A 19,868-nucleotide genomic window follows, 5' to 3' on the forward strand; every position below is an offset into this window, starting at 1 on the left:
ATGTTAATTATGCATAGAGAAAGATGTTACATTTGATTTAAAATATGTTTTTTTTTTCACTGCCTTTTATTTAGTTGCTAGGTATTTTGAGTGGTTGCTAGGTGATTGATTACTAGCCCAAGACAATATTCACAATATTCTTAACCCTTTATTATAAGCGTATGAAATTTCTTTGTCTTTCATCATTTGCATCAACCCTACATCTGATTGCACACAAAGGCAACAGCACAACTCTCAAGCTGCATGATTTGAGGTATCATTCATGTCTGTAGCACAAACAATGTGGGGCGTCTTACTGTAATACATACAAAACCATCTACTGTAAACACTCAAAATGCAAAATGAAGGCTTTAGGGCAAAGCAGTAATGTAAAATTAAAAAACGATTTACTAGCGCACTGAGTCATGAAGTCTGTCCTTTCTCAGGACTCACTGTTCCCTCTTCAACCCCTTCTTTACTGTTTTTAATCATTCATTTATTGACATTGTCAGGACTAATTGATGGAGATGCTGAATATGGGGAAAGTTCACGACCCCAAGACTGAAACCTGCAGTAAGCGTTTCGGTCGAGTTTTTCCACTGACTGCGCTGTTCTTATCCTGGAGTCCTGAAAAACTGGGTGACAGGAAATGAGGAGCGTGTCCAGATAAGAGGGCCGAGAGCTTGTTCTCTAAGCGTCAGCATTCTCACCTTGTTCTCACAACTTTCACCATGTGTTGTTTGTTAATTAACTTTTGTGAAATTGTGGTTCTATTTTAAAATACACAGACGCTGAGAGACAGTGGGAGGGATGGTAGGTTCTTGCTGTGTGTCCTTTAGCTGCTGCTGGCCTCCATCAGAGCTTAGTCATTTATTATTGTTGGTGTGCAACCTGGATGCTGGATAGAATTGCACTCAACTCAACTGGAGCTCTGGAGATCTGAAGCGCTCCACCCAGTAACTGGAGTTGTTTTGCATCTAATTTGATCCAGCTTAATGGACCAGCATTTGTTGTGCTTTTGTTTTCAAGAAACGACTAAAGACGCAACTATTTTGCCTATTTTTCATTCTGTTTCTATCTTTATATACAGCCATGGAAAAATTGAGCATTTTACATTTATTGGGGCAATTCCAGTACAGTGTCTATTGAATTTGAACAAAAATAAACCTCAGGAATGACAGCAATGTAAAAGATTGACAGAATGTCAAGGCGCATGACAGTTGTAAAAAAATAAGATTATTCCATCATAGATTCATTTTTGAACTAATCCTAAATTACATGTAAAATATCCCTGCTGAAAAAAAAATTGAAAACCAATAGAAATCATCACAGAAATTATAATGGGTTTCATTAAAATATAATTATGAACCATTAGCTTTTCCATTTATACAATTATAAAATTACTTTTTATAGTGTTAATGTGTGAGTTTTATAGTTTTCATTACTGTAAAACCAATACAATTCCAATTATAACCATTAAATCCATTACATTTTCATGTGTATTTTGGTCAAGTTCAAGTCAAAGGGGACTAGTATTGTGTTGTTTAAACACTATAAATATGAATATGAACATGATGCTTCTGTTATTTTCCTCATATGTACTGTAAGTCACTTGGATAAAAGTGTTTGCTAAATGATTAAGTGTAAATGTCGACCTTCCTACCCATTAGGGGTTGTACATGTTAACGGGAATTTACCTGTAACACCATGGCTGTGTTAGTCCACAAGCTAAACCAGTACCATTTTAACATAAACCAGCCTGAACCAGTATTGAAATTCATGCTTGGTTCTTTCTGGCAGGGGAATGAAAACCATTTACCTTGTCTTTTAGCCTGCAGAATCATAAATCTAGTAAAACCACCTTAACACACTCACAATTACATTCTGTACGCATTTCAAAGTGTCCCTAATGCTAAACAAACCTCCTTAACAATGCTTTCTGCAGTTTCGAGATCCACCCTGTCCCAGGTGCGAGCTCAGGAGATGCCTCTACACCGCCCTGTTTTATTGGAGATAATTGCATGTCGCTGGATGTGATTACTAGCAGTGTTGCAATGATTAATTGAGCGATTAGCTTGCCGTTCCGTTTTTTTTTATTTTGAGTGGGAGAGATACTACGTGGGAATCTTAATTACTGTAGGTTTTCTGTGTCATGTGAGTAAACCCACGCCACAGGCTTATGTAACCCAATGCCATCCTTCCAATTTGTACTGTAAGCCAGCAAGAGTATTTTTAGGGTGTTTTTGATTATTATTTATTCCCTGGATACAGCTCTGTTTTTTATTAGATTTACTATTTATATTAGTTTTTTGTTTGGGGTATTCAGTTAATGAGTGTATTATCTTGAGAGCACTGTAGACGTTGTGGAGGTAAGCTACAGTTCTGTTGTAATGGAAGAGAACAGAAGAGGTTTATTTACCCATCATCATCTTAGTGGGAAAATTGCTTCAGGTACTTAAAAAATTGTGTGGAAAAACACCACAGAGGAAATTCAATTAGATCAAAGTTGAAAGTGAAACTCAGAAGAGGTAAGTGTTAGTTCTGGTCAGGAAGTCATTGTCATTGGATTGTGCATCAGAAAGTCATCTTGTTTCTTTTATGTAGGCCTACCTCCTAAGAGATGTCTCAAAGCTCATGTCTAATTGGCCGTTACACTGTAATTAAACTGAATCAAACTTATAATTAATTTCTAGTCTGCCATGGTTTATGAGTTCAGCTTTAGCTGAGGATGTCTGTATTCTGCAACGCTGTTCACAGAGTTAGGAATGGCTTTCTGGACATCTCAAAGACATGTTTTTGTCAAGTGCAGGGAAATCTTTGACTAAGTGTTGTCTTTGACTAGCTACAACCTTAAAGTTTAGGGATTTAAAATAAACAAAAATCTGTTATTAAGCAGGTTAAGTGAGTCTCCTTATCTTACCTTGATTTGTAAGAGTCAGTTTACAATGATTTATAAATTGAACTTTTGGGTGTGATTTTGTGGGAGATGTCAGTTTGATGTCACCCGTTACGTTTCAAACAGAGATGCTGATATACAGTAGATGCAAAAGTTGTACATGTAAAGGGTTAAAAGTTATGTCATTCTTTATCAAAGTCCATTTACGGAAGTCGTGCACTCAGCGGCCATGTTTACAACGCGCCTCCGGGCAGTTATCATGTAATTCAAGCAAGACGTGATAGGAAGAAGGCGGGAACCGGCGAACGTTGAACAAAGTTTTAATAAAATAAACAACAAAACGAAAGTAAAGTGCCGACAGCTCCCTCACGGTCGACTGCCGGCCACACAAACAAAATAAAACATAACATAAAATCCAGGCCTGGTTCTCTCTCGTCCTTCACTGCTGTCGCTCCTCCTTTTATGCTTCCGGAGCTCCTCCGTGAGAGATGCGAGACCAGAGCAAAGCGCAGCTGACGCGAGTGATTGACGCTCGTTATCACTCGCGTCACCGGCCTCGCGCCGTTTCCTCACGGCCCTCGTCCCGCTCTGCTTGTCACAGTAATACTGATATTTCTACAATCGCCGGCTAAAATCCCAATTAAACGGCATATTTAGGAACAGCATTTAAACTTACACGAACTGTACCATAACATTTGTTAAGTTAGCTTAAATTGAGTTAAAAATCACCTTTTTCGAGGTCGCTTCAATTACTGCGCATTGCATGGCACAGGCTGACAAGCGCCTCAAGAGAACCCCGACCCAGATAATTGTCAGTCTTTGTCGAATGACGATTGGCTGTTTTTGCTGGAAGGCGGGCCTTCCTTTGCCGGAGTGGCCATATTGAGCGTTGCATGCCATCCCCATTCATTGTATAGGCAGTGGCGCATCTTGTTAGTATTTACTATCTTTGTTCTTTATTCAGTCTTAGTGGTAGTTCACCCAAAAATGAAAATCATGTCATCCTTTACTCACCCTCTTGTCATTTCAAACCTGTATGACTTTCTTTCTTCCGCAGAACACAAAAGAAGATATTTAGAACAATGTTGGTAACAGAACAGCACAGCCCCCCATTCACTTCTATTGTAACCAATGCAAGTGAATGGGGGGCTGTTAACAACATTCATACATATTAAGTCACATGCAATTTAAGTGGATATCAAACTAAACTATACAATTTTTAATCTAATAATAATCATTATCATCATAATAGTTAATCATATATTGCATATATGCACTTTGTCATTTTTTCGATTAAATTACATTGAATGGGGACTCCAAAGTACATTAAAGCACCCTATTTTGCCTGTGTGCTATATTCTGAAATCTTGTGTGATTTTATTCCAAAGTCATAAAGTAGCTTTTTGTGAGAAACACACCAGACGACCAGTTGCCAGAAATGATGTGTGATATTAACGATTACGATAATATTATTTTATTACTGACTTCTGAATACAAGGTTTTCAGTTCATAACCATATAATCCATAGTATTGATTGTCAAAAAGCCCATCATAAGTGTATCTTGACAGATTTACATTCAGTACACCTTATGCTCTAAACCCCCTCAATGCTTTTGGCTTCCTCCTGTGTTTTGCTGCATGCCAAAGTGAATAACACATGGGGGAGAGGTGTATCCTCCCAGCCTGAAGCAGTGCGTGCTGATGCTTTACTGTAATACCATAATGTAGCCCAGACTGGACATGCAGGGATGTTCTGAACTTGTCCTGCTAAAGGCATGCTGAAATATTAATGCTGACTGGAGGGGCTTTAGAAGCAGGTACTGTAAGCTTCATTCTGATGTTAGTGCAGGAATGAAAACAGGCTTGATAGACATATGACCGTTCTGCAAGCCTAAGATAGACCAGGCTGGTAACACCTCGAAAAGCAAAGCTTAGATTACTCTTTTGGAGATCTTTTGACAGATGCATAGAGAATTGTCTTGTTAATATGTGGTCTTTATGTGACTGCCAAAATTTTGTTTTTGCATACTGCTCTCAGGTCACACTTTAGTGGCATAGTGCAACATAAACTGTCGGGTGTAAGCATGGTAGAATGTTACCTTGTCATCGACCACAAAAAAGACACCTGTAGGACATGACAAATGGGACTCCTTATATTAGACGAGCACCGGTGACGGCCATGAATTTGTCACTGAGACATAATTATGCAGTTGTATTTCAGTACACGTTAGAGACATTCGGCATCATCATGTATGGCGTGTTTCCATTCAGATTCTCCATAAAGAAATGGATTTCTATGTAGTCTTATTGCAGCTGTGTGAAGTTCTGTGTGAATGCGCTCTCTGCTGGACAACATGAGCGCCCTCCTAAAACCCCACAATCCTACTCCTTTCAAGCTAAAATGTGTAACTTATCTGTTGCGCCATATTTTGTTGTGACCGCATTGATTTTGTAATAAGTGTTATAATCATATTGTAAACATATTCGAAGTCCAAGCGCTATATTTGTATGTAAACCTCAATTCCTGTGCTGTTAGGGGCTTGTGATCTGTACTGAGCTGAATCAGGAGCTTGTTATAGGAGAAAATTAGCATTCGCATGGATTGCTTTTAAATGGTGAGTAATATTTTGTTGAGCGAAGCCGGATTTCATTTCCCCGTGCTTGCCATGCGGATGACGACTCACTTTCTGAACATTAACCGTGCTGTCGGTTTACATCGCTGCTGATTCGCTCTCATGTCATGCACGGTTGAGTAGACTCCTAAAATAGAATGACCTTAAGATACTTTTTGAATGGAGTGTATGGAAGGAATGCACTATATATATATATATATATATATTATTATAAGTTGTAATCAAACACAAACCTAACAACTCATAATCACTATGATGTCTTGTTTAATGTAAATATCCATCAAACTTATTTGGTGTTTTATGGAAAAATGAATGGTATTGAGGTTTCGGAAGACCTCATATAAAATGAGTAAATAATGACAAAATACTCATTTTTGGGTGCACTGTTTCTTTTATATTTTAAGGCAGAGAGAGTTAGTATTTGAGTTGTTATGCATTAGGCTGTATGTGTTTGTGTGGGTGTGTATTCAGGTTGTCCTAAGGGGCGATTCACATTTCACGTCTTTTACGTGCCCAAGTTCGTTATCTTAAATGTAGACACGCAGCAGGCGGGCGCAAATAGGGAGCGACGTGCATACGGTGCGGCTTGCACATTTTTCTAGGTGCGTGAATCGAGATGGGAATAGTTCAACTTTTCCGAGTAGCCGTGCGCGTTTTCAGCGCGGTTTTAGACGCGAAATGTGAATCGCCCCTAAGGCATCATTACTCAACACATAAAGCAGTTTGCACATGACCACACAACACACACACATACACAGGCTAGTGTGTAGTCTGTAACCATTGGTTTTAGTGAAGAGTTACTCACTGTGTGCTGTCAGGGACTGGCAGAAGAACCCAAATGCAGGCAGGCGGTGAAGGGGTTAACAGATAATATTTATTAAATGAACACAACAAAGGAAAAACCCACGAGGGGGTATCAAACAGGAACTAAGCAAAGAAACAAACAGAAAACAAAAGACTTCCCACGAGGGGGCAAAAATGAAAACAAGAACAGTAAAACTAAACTAAAAGACACGACCAAACGTCTTAAATAATCCAATGCACAAAACTCACAAAACACTAACAGGACAAGGAACAGGACCACGGGTAACAACACCAGCAAGCACACGCGAGACCACAGTACACATGAAACGCAGCAAGACGCACCAAACACATACACATATGTAATACACGAGCAACAAGACAAAGAAACATGAGGGTATATATAGGGATTGACAAACGAGGGATAACAACATGGGGCAGGTGTGGGACATTAAACACTCAGGGAAACATAACGAGGAAACGAGAGGAATGGGGCCAATGACGAGACACTGGAGAGAACGTATATTATTGTCAAACGGACAACAATATGTTTCTCTCCACACATAACCAAAGACTTTGTCATGGCTCTGCTACAGGACCAAGAAAAACCTGACTAAGGAAGCAGAGCCATGACAGTGTGCCTTTGACTATGGATTCATGTTTATTCTTTGCAGTCTATTTTTGGTCAAAATAAAAAAAGGCAGGATCCCTCTTAGCTGTGATCACAGGCTTGAGGTGAATTTTACACGCTTGTATTTTTAGAAGTGTTTCCTCTAACTTGTTTGGCGAATGGGTAATGCCCAAATGCCAAGATGTAATTTTAGCTTCACACAACAACAGCAAAATTGTCCGTCCATTTTGGTTGACCTGTTTCTTATATTCTCACCTGGTCATTAGCATTCACCCACTGTATTCTTCACCTGCAGTGAAGTTTCTAGCAACTTACAGAACCACACGACACCTGATGGGATCATATTCATATTTAATTCATATTCCACATGAAGTTGTTTTTGAGGAAAGGTTTTTCTTGAGATTTTAGGTTTTTATTAAGGACTAACTCTTCTAAATCTCCAAGATGAGTGAACGTTAAACACTAACAAGTCTTTCTTTTTACTGAAAAACGCATAAAATAACACTATCCTAAAGTAGGCTGGTTTTAACACAACACAAATCATTCATGTAGTCTGAATGGATCACGTTTTTTGATTAAATATGGCAAAATCATGTGGTGACAAAAGAAAAAAGTATTTTGTACACAATGTAACAAATGTTAAAAAAAGTTGTTTCACTTGAATTTTTGCTGTTTATTTATTAAGTTTAACAAGCTGAATACGAAAGTCAAATTATTTTTTTAATCATCGACAGTACTCATAAAAAAACGACAAATATTTTCGCACATTTATACATTTCGGTATTATTACTTGTACGCAGAAATTTTGATTTAGAACATTTGATTGTTTTTGTCTTTTATGACTAATACTATCCTCACAAACCAAGTTCCAGACGTAGTCACCCATCATCTCTTCATCCCACCTTCCCTGTGCTACAGAAATTTCCTGACAGTGACAATTAGAGAAAAGAAATATGTGAAAAGTTTTTTTTTTATTTGCAATACCGATATCTCGTAATTAATGATATAAGCTCAAAATTGACTTGAATACCCTTATCAAAAAGAAGTATGCTCAAAGTTCATTTTTTAAGCCAACTTAAGTATCATTTTAAATATTACTGAGAAGTACATAAAGTATATTTCTAAGAAGTACATAAGAAGTAGACTAAAAGTGTACTTTTCTATTTTAAGTTTAAAAGAAGTATACTAATAGCACACTTGAATAAAGGAATAAAAGAATTAAGGAAGCTCTTTGTACAGAAGTCACACCATCATTAGCAGTTTTACTTTCATGTCTTGTTTTCAATAAAATGTAATTTACTCATTTTAGGACAGTTGCAAAAAGATTTACAAGATACTAACATCCAAAACTATTCAGATGACATACTGTACAAGGCCTCACTGAATAATTCTAAATAAAATAATAAAAACTTAAAGGGGTCATATGGCGCAAATACTTGTTTTTCTGTGTCTTTGGTGTGTTATAAGTTGCCCATGCATGTATTAGACACAAAATTGCAAAAATGAAAGTGTCGGAACAAAAGATGCATTCTATGTCAGGGATTGGCAGAAGAGAACCCAAATGCAGGCAGCAGTGAAGGGGTTAACAAAGAATATATTTATTAACAAATAGACAAAACAAAAACCCACGATGGGGTAAATCAAGAAAACAGGAAAAACTCAAACAGAACATAGACTGACTAAAACTGGACTAAACTGAGAAACACTTGACAAACTATAACAAAACACTAAAAGACTTACTAGACTAGACTCAGAATATTAAACAGCACACTGGGACCGACAGGAACAAGAACACCAGCATACACACGTACAGATACAATGACAGAGCACAGGACAATGAAACATGAGGACTATATAAAGGGGAGGAAATCAAGAGGGAACAGGGGCCTGTTTCAATAAGGAGGTTCAACCAACACCGAGTTAAAATGTGAACTCTGAGTTGATTTACTCAGAGAATCGCAACTCTGAGTTTTCGGTTTCAGAACAGGTGATTTCAATTAGTTCAATCCACTCTGAGTAAGTTCACTCTAGGTTACGCGCGTGCACCATTGATTTAAAAAGCCATCATCAATTGAGCGAAGATAGCACGATTCACCATGGCAACAGCACCAAAATAAGCAACATGGCGGCAGAAAGCACATGAGAGTGAGGCACACTTTCCGCTCGATTTACTGATGTCCTGAAAATGACTTAAGTTTAAATTAATAAATTGATACCAATAAACAAATAAATTAATCATTAAATGAATGAAACAACAGAAATAATAAAAAAATCGTATGTTCTCACTCGCCATGAGTGCTCTAGTTACGCAAGTAAGACGTCATGGTGTATAGGACACCTGTAGGGCGTCAGACTCTCGTGCAAAGTTAGACTGATCGCCGGTTCGAGTCCTGCTCTGAACAGATTTCACTTGGAATGGCTGCATGTCAAATTTACTTGTTTATTACCTTTATCGCTTCATTTCTGCATGTATGTCTGTATTTATTCATTTCTTTATTCATGCACTTTATTTATGTGTAAGGATGGATGAGATATATTTTGATACATCTAATTCACTGTAAAGAAAAACGGTACAGTTTTAATAAAAATGCACAGTGAAATGACAAAATTCCACTCGGTGCTCTCCTGAAATCAAAGTACATTCCAATGAATGAATGCAGCCTCTTCATGAATCCTCTATAAAAGCACATATGACATACAGTATAAGTCACTGAGATGGTCTCTGTGTAATCAAAATGTGTGCCATGAATGACTGTATTAATGAATAATGGATGAGTTACACCACTTGCGCTTTAAAAGGGGGAGGAGATCGAAATAAACTCTGGGTTTACCAAAGAAAACCTGCTCCAGACCAGGTTAGGTTCACAGAGTAAGTTACTATGGTTACTGACTCTGAGTATAAGATACCTCTCCTTTAGAAACGGGCTTGAGTTACCCCGCTTTCTCAGGTTTGACATACCTCACATTCTGAAACGGAAAACCCAGAGTTTCCCTCATTTCAGGGTTAATTTACTCAGAGTTTTCACTAAACCTCCTTTCTGAAACGGGCCCCAGGTGTGAGACATGAACTAATCAACAAGCAATAACGAGGGATACAAAAGGGCGGGAAAACAGACAAAGACCGGAGAGAGTATCGAAGACCGAAAGGGTCAAAAAGACTCTCTCCACACATAACCAAAGACTTTGTCATGGCTCTGCTACAGGACCAAGAAAAGCATGACTAAATGAAGCAGAGCCATGACATTCTATCTAAAAGCGAATGCTCACCCAGACCTGCCTGAAATGCCTCGTGTAACCACACCCCCACAAATCTACGTCAGTTCATGGTATGATTTGACTAAGACCGCCCAATGTATACGCAAGTAAGGTGGGCGTACCTGTCAGTACAATTGCTTTGGAACCTGATGGTCCAAATATGGTAAGAGGCGTTACATTTACGTCACACGCTTGCAGTATTCCACCAATCACTACACACTGGTTAACTGGCCAATCATAGCACACCTCGCTTTTCAGAGCCATGAGCTTTGTAAAAAATCAGCGCGTTTCAGAGAGGCGGGGCAAAGAGGAGATACAAACATGCACGGTATGTGGAAATACAGCGTTTTTTAACCTTAAATCGTGTATACACATTGCATTACATCCAAAACAAACCATAATATTTGTTTCAGCTGTGTCATATCACCCCTTTAATGAATAATAATAATAAAATAATAATAATAATAAACTTGGCCCAGTAAATACAGCAAAGTTCTAAAATGACATGAATAATTTGGCATTACCAACTAAATCTCACTGAAAAAAAACAAATCCTGTAAATGTTTTGACTCAAAAACAAAGCAACTAATATTTTGTAGATATTATGAACCTTTTAAAGCAAAGGTATTTTTAATACTGAATTACTTGAGATGTCTTCCCATGCATGTGAGTTTATTGATGTGTGAGTGTGTGTTCATGCTTCAGGCGCACTCCTGCTCAGCCAGGAGTGAAGATTCCCTCGCGTGCCGCCCGTGCATTCTCTCTCTCTATAGTCAGTGCTCGTAGTGCGGGTGCAGCTCTACCGTCAGGAGAGGAATGTCTCCTATAGAGGAGGAACCCCGGCCATTTCAATCCAATGCTTTGCCACTGTAAGGTCGCGTGTCATGATAACACCTTGTCGCTGATGTTTGGTTGCAAGGTAGGCTTTCACTCTATTCCATCCTGCTGGAGAGAAACGCTGTGGAGATGTTGTTGTTAAAATTACGCATCAGCACTTTTGCCAGAACAGGGAGTGCTGTTTTTAGCAAGTTCAGGAAGTGTAGAAGGAATATTTAAAGCAGACAGCGTGACAACTGGTGCTGTTTTTGTCTCATGTGGATGAAACTTTTGGCGTTCACATGGATGCTGTACTGTCATGTTTGAATGTATCCTAATGTATTTTAAGTGCTTACTGTATATTGCTCATATCCGAATCACATCAGTATTATATAATAACAATGGTGTACAGTAATGAGAGATGTCAGAAAAAGAAAGTTGAAAATGCAAAATATGCATAACGGTTTTATGAGTTAATTGTGTCTTTTTATTATTTGGTGTATTTTGTGTGTGGCAGAATGGCAGCTGATATTGGAGCATACAGTGTAGGGGGTGGGGGATTAGATCTTGCAGTGTAAGCAGTCGCATGTCTTTGCTGATTTAATTAACCCAGAGCTTTCAAATGTTCAAATCTTTGCAGAAAGTGTAAGAACATATATTTATATTTGTGCATATATTTATACTGTACAGATGGGTTTGGCTGGTTTTGAGCGGGGGGCTGTGGGATCCGAGACCCCCCAGAAGGCATTAGGGACCACATTAGGGTAAACAACAGACTTAGGGGGGTCCTTCAGATATTTTTTTATAATAGTAGTAATTACAAATACAACATTTGTGCAGATAAAATACATTAAATATTGTGAATAAAATATTTACAGTAATTAAGTCTATTACGTCTTTTTTAGGTGACTTATGTGTCTTTAAAAATGTAAGTGCTTATATTTGCTTAGTAAATATCGTTTACTGCTTGTTTAGCGCCTCGGTAAAGGTACCTTGGGGAAAAAATGAAAGACAAGAAATCCCCACTTGGACTTAGAAATAGTTTTATACTCATTTTGGGGGGTGATTTTCTGTCTCTCTCGCTCGTATTTATCCAGTACTGTAGTGTGACAAACTCAGAACACATGTTCAATAGGGTCGTTTTTATATTTTCTCTATTCCAATCAGATATGGTGGGGATATGGTATTTAGTTTGTGTAAATAGCCTCTGCCAACAATGTGGGCTATTTGCACTAAATGGAAATAGACATTGCGATAATGTATTTAGCTTTCCTGTAGCTCAGTGGTTAGAGCACAGCACTAGCAATGCAAAAGTCATGGGTTTGATCCAAGGGGATTGCACATAGTCAGAAACAAATGTATAATACAATCCAATGTAAGTCGCTTTGGATAAAAGCGTCTGCCAAATGCATAAATGTAAATGTATATTTAGAATTTTTGTATTTTAGAATTATTTTACATGATTTTATTTTATTTTTCTATTAAAAACTTTTTTAGATTTGTGGTCCAGCCCCCCCAAAAAAACATCTCATGGGGGGACCCACTTAATGTGTAGATATGTTGGCTTCAAATATGAAGTGGGAGGGTCTTGTCAGTTGTTCTTAACCCCTCCGTTCTCTTCAGGCTGAGTGAACCCTGCGAGCTGATGATGATGAGCTCTGGGTTTATCAGGCTGCAGAAAAGGGGTCAGTGCACACAATCATGAAGAGATTCCACACAATCCAGCACAGGGCCTTCAGCCACAGACATGCCACCTCATATTGCCATCTTCATCTCAGAGCTCAGAGAGAGAGAGAGAGAGAATGGGGTGAGGGAACTATAGGGAATTTTGTGATAAAAAGGAATTTTTATCACAGTTGCTTGCCAACAATCTTTAGATCCACAGATTTTGTTTTGGAAAACCCACAACCTCTTCCCTAAAGCATCAATACACCCAGCACACACAAGCACGTTATTTTGTGCTCACACAAGTTTATTAACACATTTTGAACCTCCTTTGCTGTAGGCCACAATAGCAGATTGCTATCATATTGCCATGTTGCATAATATGTCAGAATTACAGCGATAAATTGTAAGATATCATTTGTTGGAGAGTTAGATTTGACACTTGTGTGAGGGGTGTGAGATGGATTATCACTGCATTTAACACATCAATTTTACTGTAGACTGTAGCAGATATAGTCCAGTCCAGCAGATTGACCAGACTTTGTTTTATTTATGGGAACCTAGTAGTTTTATGGTTAAATATCTTGACATTTAAAGGAGCAAGTGAAGGGTTCAACCTGTTTTTACAGTGAACGCAAAAATCCATACATGTAAATGTAATGTAAATAACATTGCATTTACATTTATAGATCTTAGAATTGTACTGTTATTTTTGCAGGTTTTTCAAGTATAACCTAATGTTAAAATACTGTCATTTTACAAACACGTATTTTTGAAATAGAGTAAAAACAATCAACTTACAGAAAAGACTCGAAATTAACAAGAGAAACATGTAACTTTAGAATAGTTAAGAATAAAATTCTAGCAAACAGTTTATTATTGTTCTTAGTGTTAACTGGAGATGTAAGTTCAACATGAGCTTAAGAACGACTAGTTTAGGGTTGAGTAGCCTCAACAAAACGGCATTGCTCCATTTGCAGAGCTGTGGCCAGTGACCTGGCTTTTACATGTTTCTATAGTACTAAAGTGCTATTAATGAATGATGACTTAGTCATCGCCGCTGTAGTGACTCCGTCATGCACACACAGACACACAAGATGTGTTATTTTGTGTTGCCATGTTGATATTTCTCTGAAGTGTTGTTACATATAACTACTGTAGATCAGGATATTGTTATATTGTATTATTTTCCCTGTTTTATCTCCCTCCTTCTTTTTTTAACTCATTCTTCATTGTACCCTCTCTCTTTATAGCACTTTGAATTATTTTCCTAAAGGTTTATATATGAATAATAGGCATTGGCTTTATTGACAAATGTCTTATACTGTAAAAAGACAGCCTTCTGTTAGAACACCCTTATAAAGATTTTAAATATTCCTAAAAATCAAAGTTTTCAACAGCTAAATGAGAAATATGAATGTGCTTTCATCTGATTTTGTGCCATATAATCTATGGGGTTTTCTGTTCCCCTGTTGTCCGCCCTTTATTGTAAAGTTATGACTGGAGTATTTGTGCTGGAAAAGTGGCATAAATACGTCTCTAATGTTTTCCTCTGTGGAGGCGGAGAGGAATGACAGCATACATAAAGATTACATCACATTCACAACCCCTTTAGGTTTCGTCTTTGGTTTTAACGAAGCCCACTCGATCCCATTACCGTCTCCACAGCCCACTAACATTATAGTGTTTTCACACAGGTTGTGGCCCCTGTGGATTTGCATCCTTATTTTGTTTATATATTTGTTTATAGCTTCCTACATACTCACTTCGCTTCATTACGGCTGCAACAACATGCAGATTAGCTTCTGGAAGTTCTCCCAATTTTTTATGTCTGCAGGTTTATCTGCAAATTATGTAATCTTCAAACAGCACGATGAATGTCCTCAGAGGCCTTCTGGGAGTGTTGAGAGAAGGAAGATAGAAAAAACGCTGGAACAAAATACCGTCAAACTTATTGACGGTTAATAAAGCTCAAGACGCCCCACAAAAGATAATGAAAGCTTCTTTAAGGTTCTAGTAGATGCAGCATTTGGTGGATGGAGGAGGATGTTTACACAAATTTTTTTTAAATAATTGTTTGAAAGTCGACCTCCAAAACTACATCCCAAGTGTAAATAAAAAGTGTAAAAATAATACTTAGGCCACCATCTAATTTTTTCAGGGCTCTCACAGATTTGCAGTACGCCACCGAGTGTGATGTTGAATGAGTGTGCATTTTATACCGGATTATATTTCCCCACCATTCACTTTTGTGGAGTATAAGACCTGCTATTAGCCCGGGCTGGGTAATTACGTTTAATAACAGTGCAGAAAGAGAAAGTCAGGGGCAAGAGGAGATGCTGACGGCATTTGAGATACAAGACAATAAGAGCTTTTATTTAAAGGTGAGCCGTTCGCACGACCTGCTGCCTTGTGGAAACCCTGGGGACAACCGTCTCACCCACCAGTCTACTCTACATTAACTTCATTTATCTCTGCCTCCCCATACAATAACAGAGCACTTCAATATTCATGTATGCAGCATTTAATTGAATAGCAATTAAAATAGCGACTGTCCTTAACTGCATAATATAGTTTGTGTTATCTGCTGTCGTCTAAAACCTAATGTGCTGCCTTGATGTCTACTGTATACCTTCTAAGTTGGCATCCTAACTAAAAGAACACTTTAGTGACCGATTTATGCACTAAAATCTGACACAAAAATAAACCTCTGGCCTCTAATATCTCAGAGAACCTTGTTTGTTGTCCAGAATAGCTGCCCAGCCCACAACCTACATAAAATTCAGGAAGCTTTATTTACTCTGTTGTCGTGAGGATTTAGATTTAGACTCAATTCAGTGTATTAGAAAACGCATCCACTTCTCAGTATGCTTCTCAGTAAGGTGTCGGAGAATTACTCTGTGCTGCGTGTGGAGCTTTATCATCAGAGGAAATAAAAGTACTGATGCTCTTAGCATGTGGGCTTCTGAAATGTGAGTATGCTCAAGGTGAAGGAGGCTTCACTTAAATATGGAGATTTTCAGATGTGTGGTGTGATGATGTTTGCTGTGGCATGCTGGGGTTGGGCTCAGAATGTCAGTAGTAGTGTTTGTCTTGACCTGAAACGCATATTTTGCTATTGCCTACCTACCTAGAGCCGTTTGCCAAAACATGGGTGAAAATATAAGCAATTTTTTTTATTTCCACTGACTTACCCTGATACAGTTCACATTCAAATGTGTTTAATGTCACTACATTTGATAAAACATCAAACCAAGTGACACTGGTTTTAAAGTGAGATAGGAAAGGCATGCTTCTCAAGCATTACGTTTTACAAGAAGTTATTTGAATGAAACAACAAAGGCAACAAATGAATAAAACTTGAGCATGATGTGCCTAAAATGAGGGAAATAATTAGTAAAGTGTGATCAAATATTATAATCCCATATTATTTGTAGCCACAATAAAAACTTGCACGTCATGTATGAGGTAAAATAAGTTTGTATATAATATTTATAATATTATTATATAATATTTGTGTATATTTAAATAAATATCTGTGTACATTACTATATTTAGTAGTCACCGTATGTGCTTCTCAGGTTGTCTTAGACTGTTGTGTTGTTCAACGCTTCTTCCCTTCTTATTACGGTGATGAATGTTGCGTGGCTGGTGAATGACTTCTTTTCAATTATTTACATTGTTCATCGTACGCAACTGGTTGGTCACAGTTGGACTCCTGTGTGTGTTTACAGAACAGGCCCCCGGCTGTACAGGGCTCCCAGCACCAAAGCCATTCTCCAGCATGTGTGAACCCAGCCCTGATGAGCTCCCCCTGGGTGAGACAGACGCCGGGGTCTCGCCGTACAGAATCCTCTCTGTTTTTACTCTGTTCAACCAGAAACCATTAAATGTGACCGTTTCCTGTCAATAAAAGAACAGATTGAAGGAATCAGTTCAGCTTAGACCGCATGCATGCACGGATACCTGCGGAAAACATGCTGCTGTACAACACATGCAAAAACGCAAACATTTTTAAAGCTTTCTTAGAGCATGCCAACATCAGTTGCTTTTGTTATGGTGTGTGCATGGGGTTGGATGATGTCACTAGGCTCTCACAGAGAAATCATATATCATGCTGAAAACAGCCTTAGCTGGTTAGCTGGTTTTACAATGTCTAAAGCCCCTCGGAAATCAGAAAACCAGACCAGTCTAAACCAGCAAGCCAGCTTAGGCCGGTTAAAGACATCTTTTTATTTTCCAGCAGGGTGCTTTGAGACCATAAGAAATTGTAATATTTGCTGTTGTTTGCTTATCCATCTCACCAGGCATATCATTGGCTCAAAGTTATCGGTTCTACTTTTTTTTTGCATTGCACACTGCAGTGGATTGTGGGATATCTCTTTGCCTCTCATTTGCTGTCTTGCTCTTCCTTTTCATTTCCAAACACAGTACCGATATCAGGATGATGACTCCCCTCCTCCAGAACACAGTTTCCCTAGGCTTACCAATGAGGTCCGGTCGCCGGAGCTGGTGCACGTGTCGGAGAAGAACCTTTCAGAGATCGAGAATGTGCACGGATACGTTTCCCACTCCCACATTTCACCACTTAAGGTAAGTCAACCTCTCCCGGGCCTGCTCCCATGGCGACCCTCCTCACCTCGCTGTCTCTTCCACTTTCTATCATTTGTGCATCTGTTTGTGTGTCTGAATGCCTCTTTATGAATGTCTATTTTTCATTCCATGGTTTCATCCACACTCATTTTAAAGTTTCCAAAGAAAGCCGGCATGTTTTTTAATGTTAAGGGTTAGTGTTTATGTAATTTAAATCAGGTTTATGTTTGCACAAAATGTTGTACGCAGAAATTAAATGTTGTAATATCATTTTTAAACACTAGATGGCACTCAATTGTCAGTTTAAAAGCAGACTGACTCTGGCAACAAGGCATTTACAGTAGCCTATATTTGTTAGACAGTAAAATAATCAGAAAGTGTGATATACATACATTTTCTTCTATTGTGAGGCATTGTGAGATGGATTTTCTCTGTAACAAGCAGGTTTCCAGGTTCCAAAATTGCATTTTCACATTTCATCACTGTAGATATAGACCACATAGCAGTTTCACAGAATTGAAGGCTATGATCAGATATGGCTCCGATAGAGTCACGCTCTTTTCCAGACAGACATTAACATCTAATGGTCTGGAAGCGTAGTACTATTTGATCTGTGGAAATGTATCTGTTTTATAGAACTATGAAGGATTGGGCTGATTTCTGCATTCATATCTCTTGGGCACACAGTGATTTAGATGTGAATCATTCTGGTTTGACAAGAGGCATTTCACTATAACTTCTCAGAATCAACCTTTATCTAAGAGACGGATACAGTATTTCACCGAAGTCTCTTGTTAAGTTCCAAGAACATGAGCATTTGATGTAAACGTTCACTGTCTTCACATATTTCAGTGAGTTTCATTTTGCTTGGACGGAAGGTTATAGAAAAGAAATTGTGTCCAGTTTTATAACACGAGGATTTAAAATCAGCTGTGACTACCACAGTGAGCACCTTCCTTTCAGCAACTCGAAAGCTATTCATAAATATTTATCATTCAAGCTGTGTCTGTCACAAGGGCAGAAAGTAAAGTACCTAATGAGACGAGACTTGAATAACAGAAAAGTTATTTTTGAGAAAGATGCATTTTTATGTTAATACTGTTTATATTCATAACAATGATTTGAATCTTATAATCGAATTTTAATGAAGTGCTTAAGTGGCTGACATTTCTGGGGAGTTTAAGCTTTCTTAATCTTATTCAGTAATGGTCAAAAGTGATGTCCAAGTTTGAAAAATTGACATCTTTGCTCTTCATTCAAACATTATTAACTCTTTCCCCGCCATTGACAAGATTTTACATCATTTACACACAACGGCTCCCGCAATGTTATTATGTAGTCTATGGTAAGACTCGAGCTGCATGTTTTACTGTTATACAGTAGTGGGTGCTGTTTTACATCTTTTGAAAGAGTACAGCATTCACAGATCCAAAAACAAGCAAACACTCTACATACTCTGTTTTGAAAATCTAAATTTGATTTGTATCAAGTCTTTGACAAAAGCACGATTTACTACTATTTTGTTCAGAATTTTGTATTTCCGAAGAAAATTTACCACATTCAGATAAGAAGGTAAAATCAAAGATAAAGCAACTTTATTAAAAATGCCAGGAAAAGAGTTAAAGGTGTATAAACGTTTTGTTTGTGTGTTGTGTAGTAGTTGTAAACTGAAGTTCAGATTTGAGAAAGAATTTTAGAAGATTTGACAAAAAAATTTCACATACACAAAGCTTAGTCTAGAAGGGCTTTTTAATGCAAAAATAAGAGAGGAAGAACAAAATACTAATAACTGATGAAATCATATTGTATGCTTTATTTTCTGTGAGTGTTTTGTTTTTCTGTGCATTTTTGGCATAAAAAAATAAAACCCATATCAGGCCATATTCACACTTGACAATAAATTTGACAATGGCGCTTTTTTAGTAAAAAAAAACAGCGTAGTGGTTTCAAATAGCAGCCGGCAATGTTCAATGATAGCATTTGTGCATGAAGGCAGACAGGCTTCATAGGCAGTCTAACGGAACGGAAGTCTATTTGACTTATGAACCGATAGCGTCTTTGCAATAACCAATCACATATTTAAAACTACAAGTTTTTTTATTTAATTTTGCGCTAGAAATGCAATCAGAAGTTATTGAAAGTGAGAATTAAACTTACATTTATACAAAACTATGTTCCAACGGGCATTTTGGCCGTCATTTTATTTTTTCGAGCTTGAGCCTTCTCGCCCAATCACGTTCATGGCATGTTGTTATGGAAACGACAGGTCTGTCATTGGTTAGCTGTGAAAAAGGTGCTTGACGTAGGGCATTTTTTTCAACCTCAAAAGATGCTCTGAGCTGCAGAAAAATACGCTGGCGCTGGCGTTTAAAAACACGCTCAGAACTTTTTTTGAAAACACGGTTTACACCATAGGATTATAATGTAAAACAGACGCTAGCAGCTTCAAAAAAGAAGTCAAGTGTGAACACGGCCTTAGTTTACCTTAGTAGTTAATAGCCTTTTTGACAAATAATTTTGGCCTATAAATATCTTAAAAGTTTAGTGTTTTATACATTTTTCAATTACGTCTCTCATATTTTGGTTTAATCTACCTTAA

At 37.9% G+C, this 19,868-nt stretch overlaps 1 protein-coding gene across 22 annotated transcripts in view; it reads left to right on the forward strand.

Annotated features, from left to right (window-relative positions):
* The window catches only part of dlg2 (discs, large homolog 2 (Drosophila)), a 193,767-nt gene that overhangs the window by 60,046 nt on the left and 113,853 nt on the right, over window positions 1-19,868 (forward strand). For 20 of the 22 annotated variants that reach the window (XM_057320912.1, XM_057320911.1, XM_057320920.1 and 17 more), the window contains 2 exons: window positions 16,411-16,494; window positions 17,108-17,269. In XM_057320912.1, coding sequence (XP_057176895.1) covers window positions 16,411-16,494; window positions 17,108-17,269 — 246 coding nt within the window. Of the gene's footprint in view, window positions 1-10,944; window positions 11,115-16,410; window positions 16,495-17,107; window positions 17,270-19,868 lie in introns of those variants that run through there. The other 2 variants (XM_057320926.1, XM_057320934.1) reach the window with 2 other exon arrangements.

The sequence above is a fragment of the Triplophysa rosa genome, linkage group LG22 (assembly GCF_024868665.1).
Source record: "Triplophysa rosa linkage group LG22, Trosa_1v2, whole genome shotgun sequence".
Taxonomy (NCBI): domain Eukaryota; kingdom Metazoa; phylum Chordata; class Actinopteri; order Cypriniformes; family Nemacheilidae; genus Triplophysa; species Triplophysa rosa.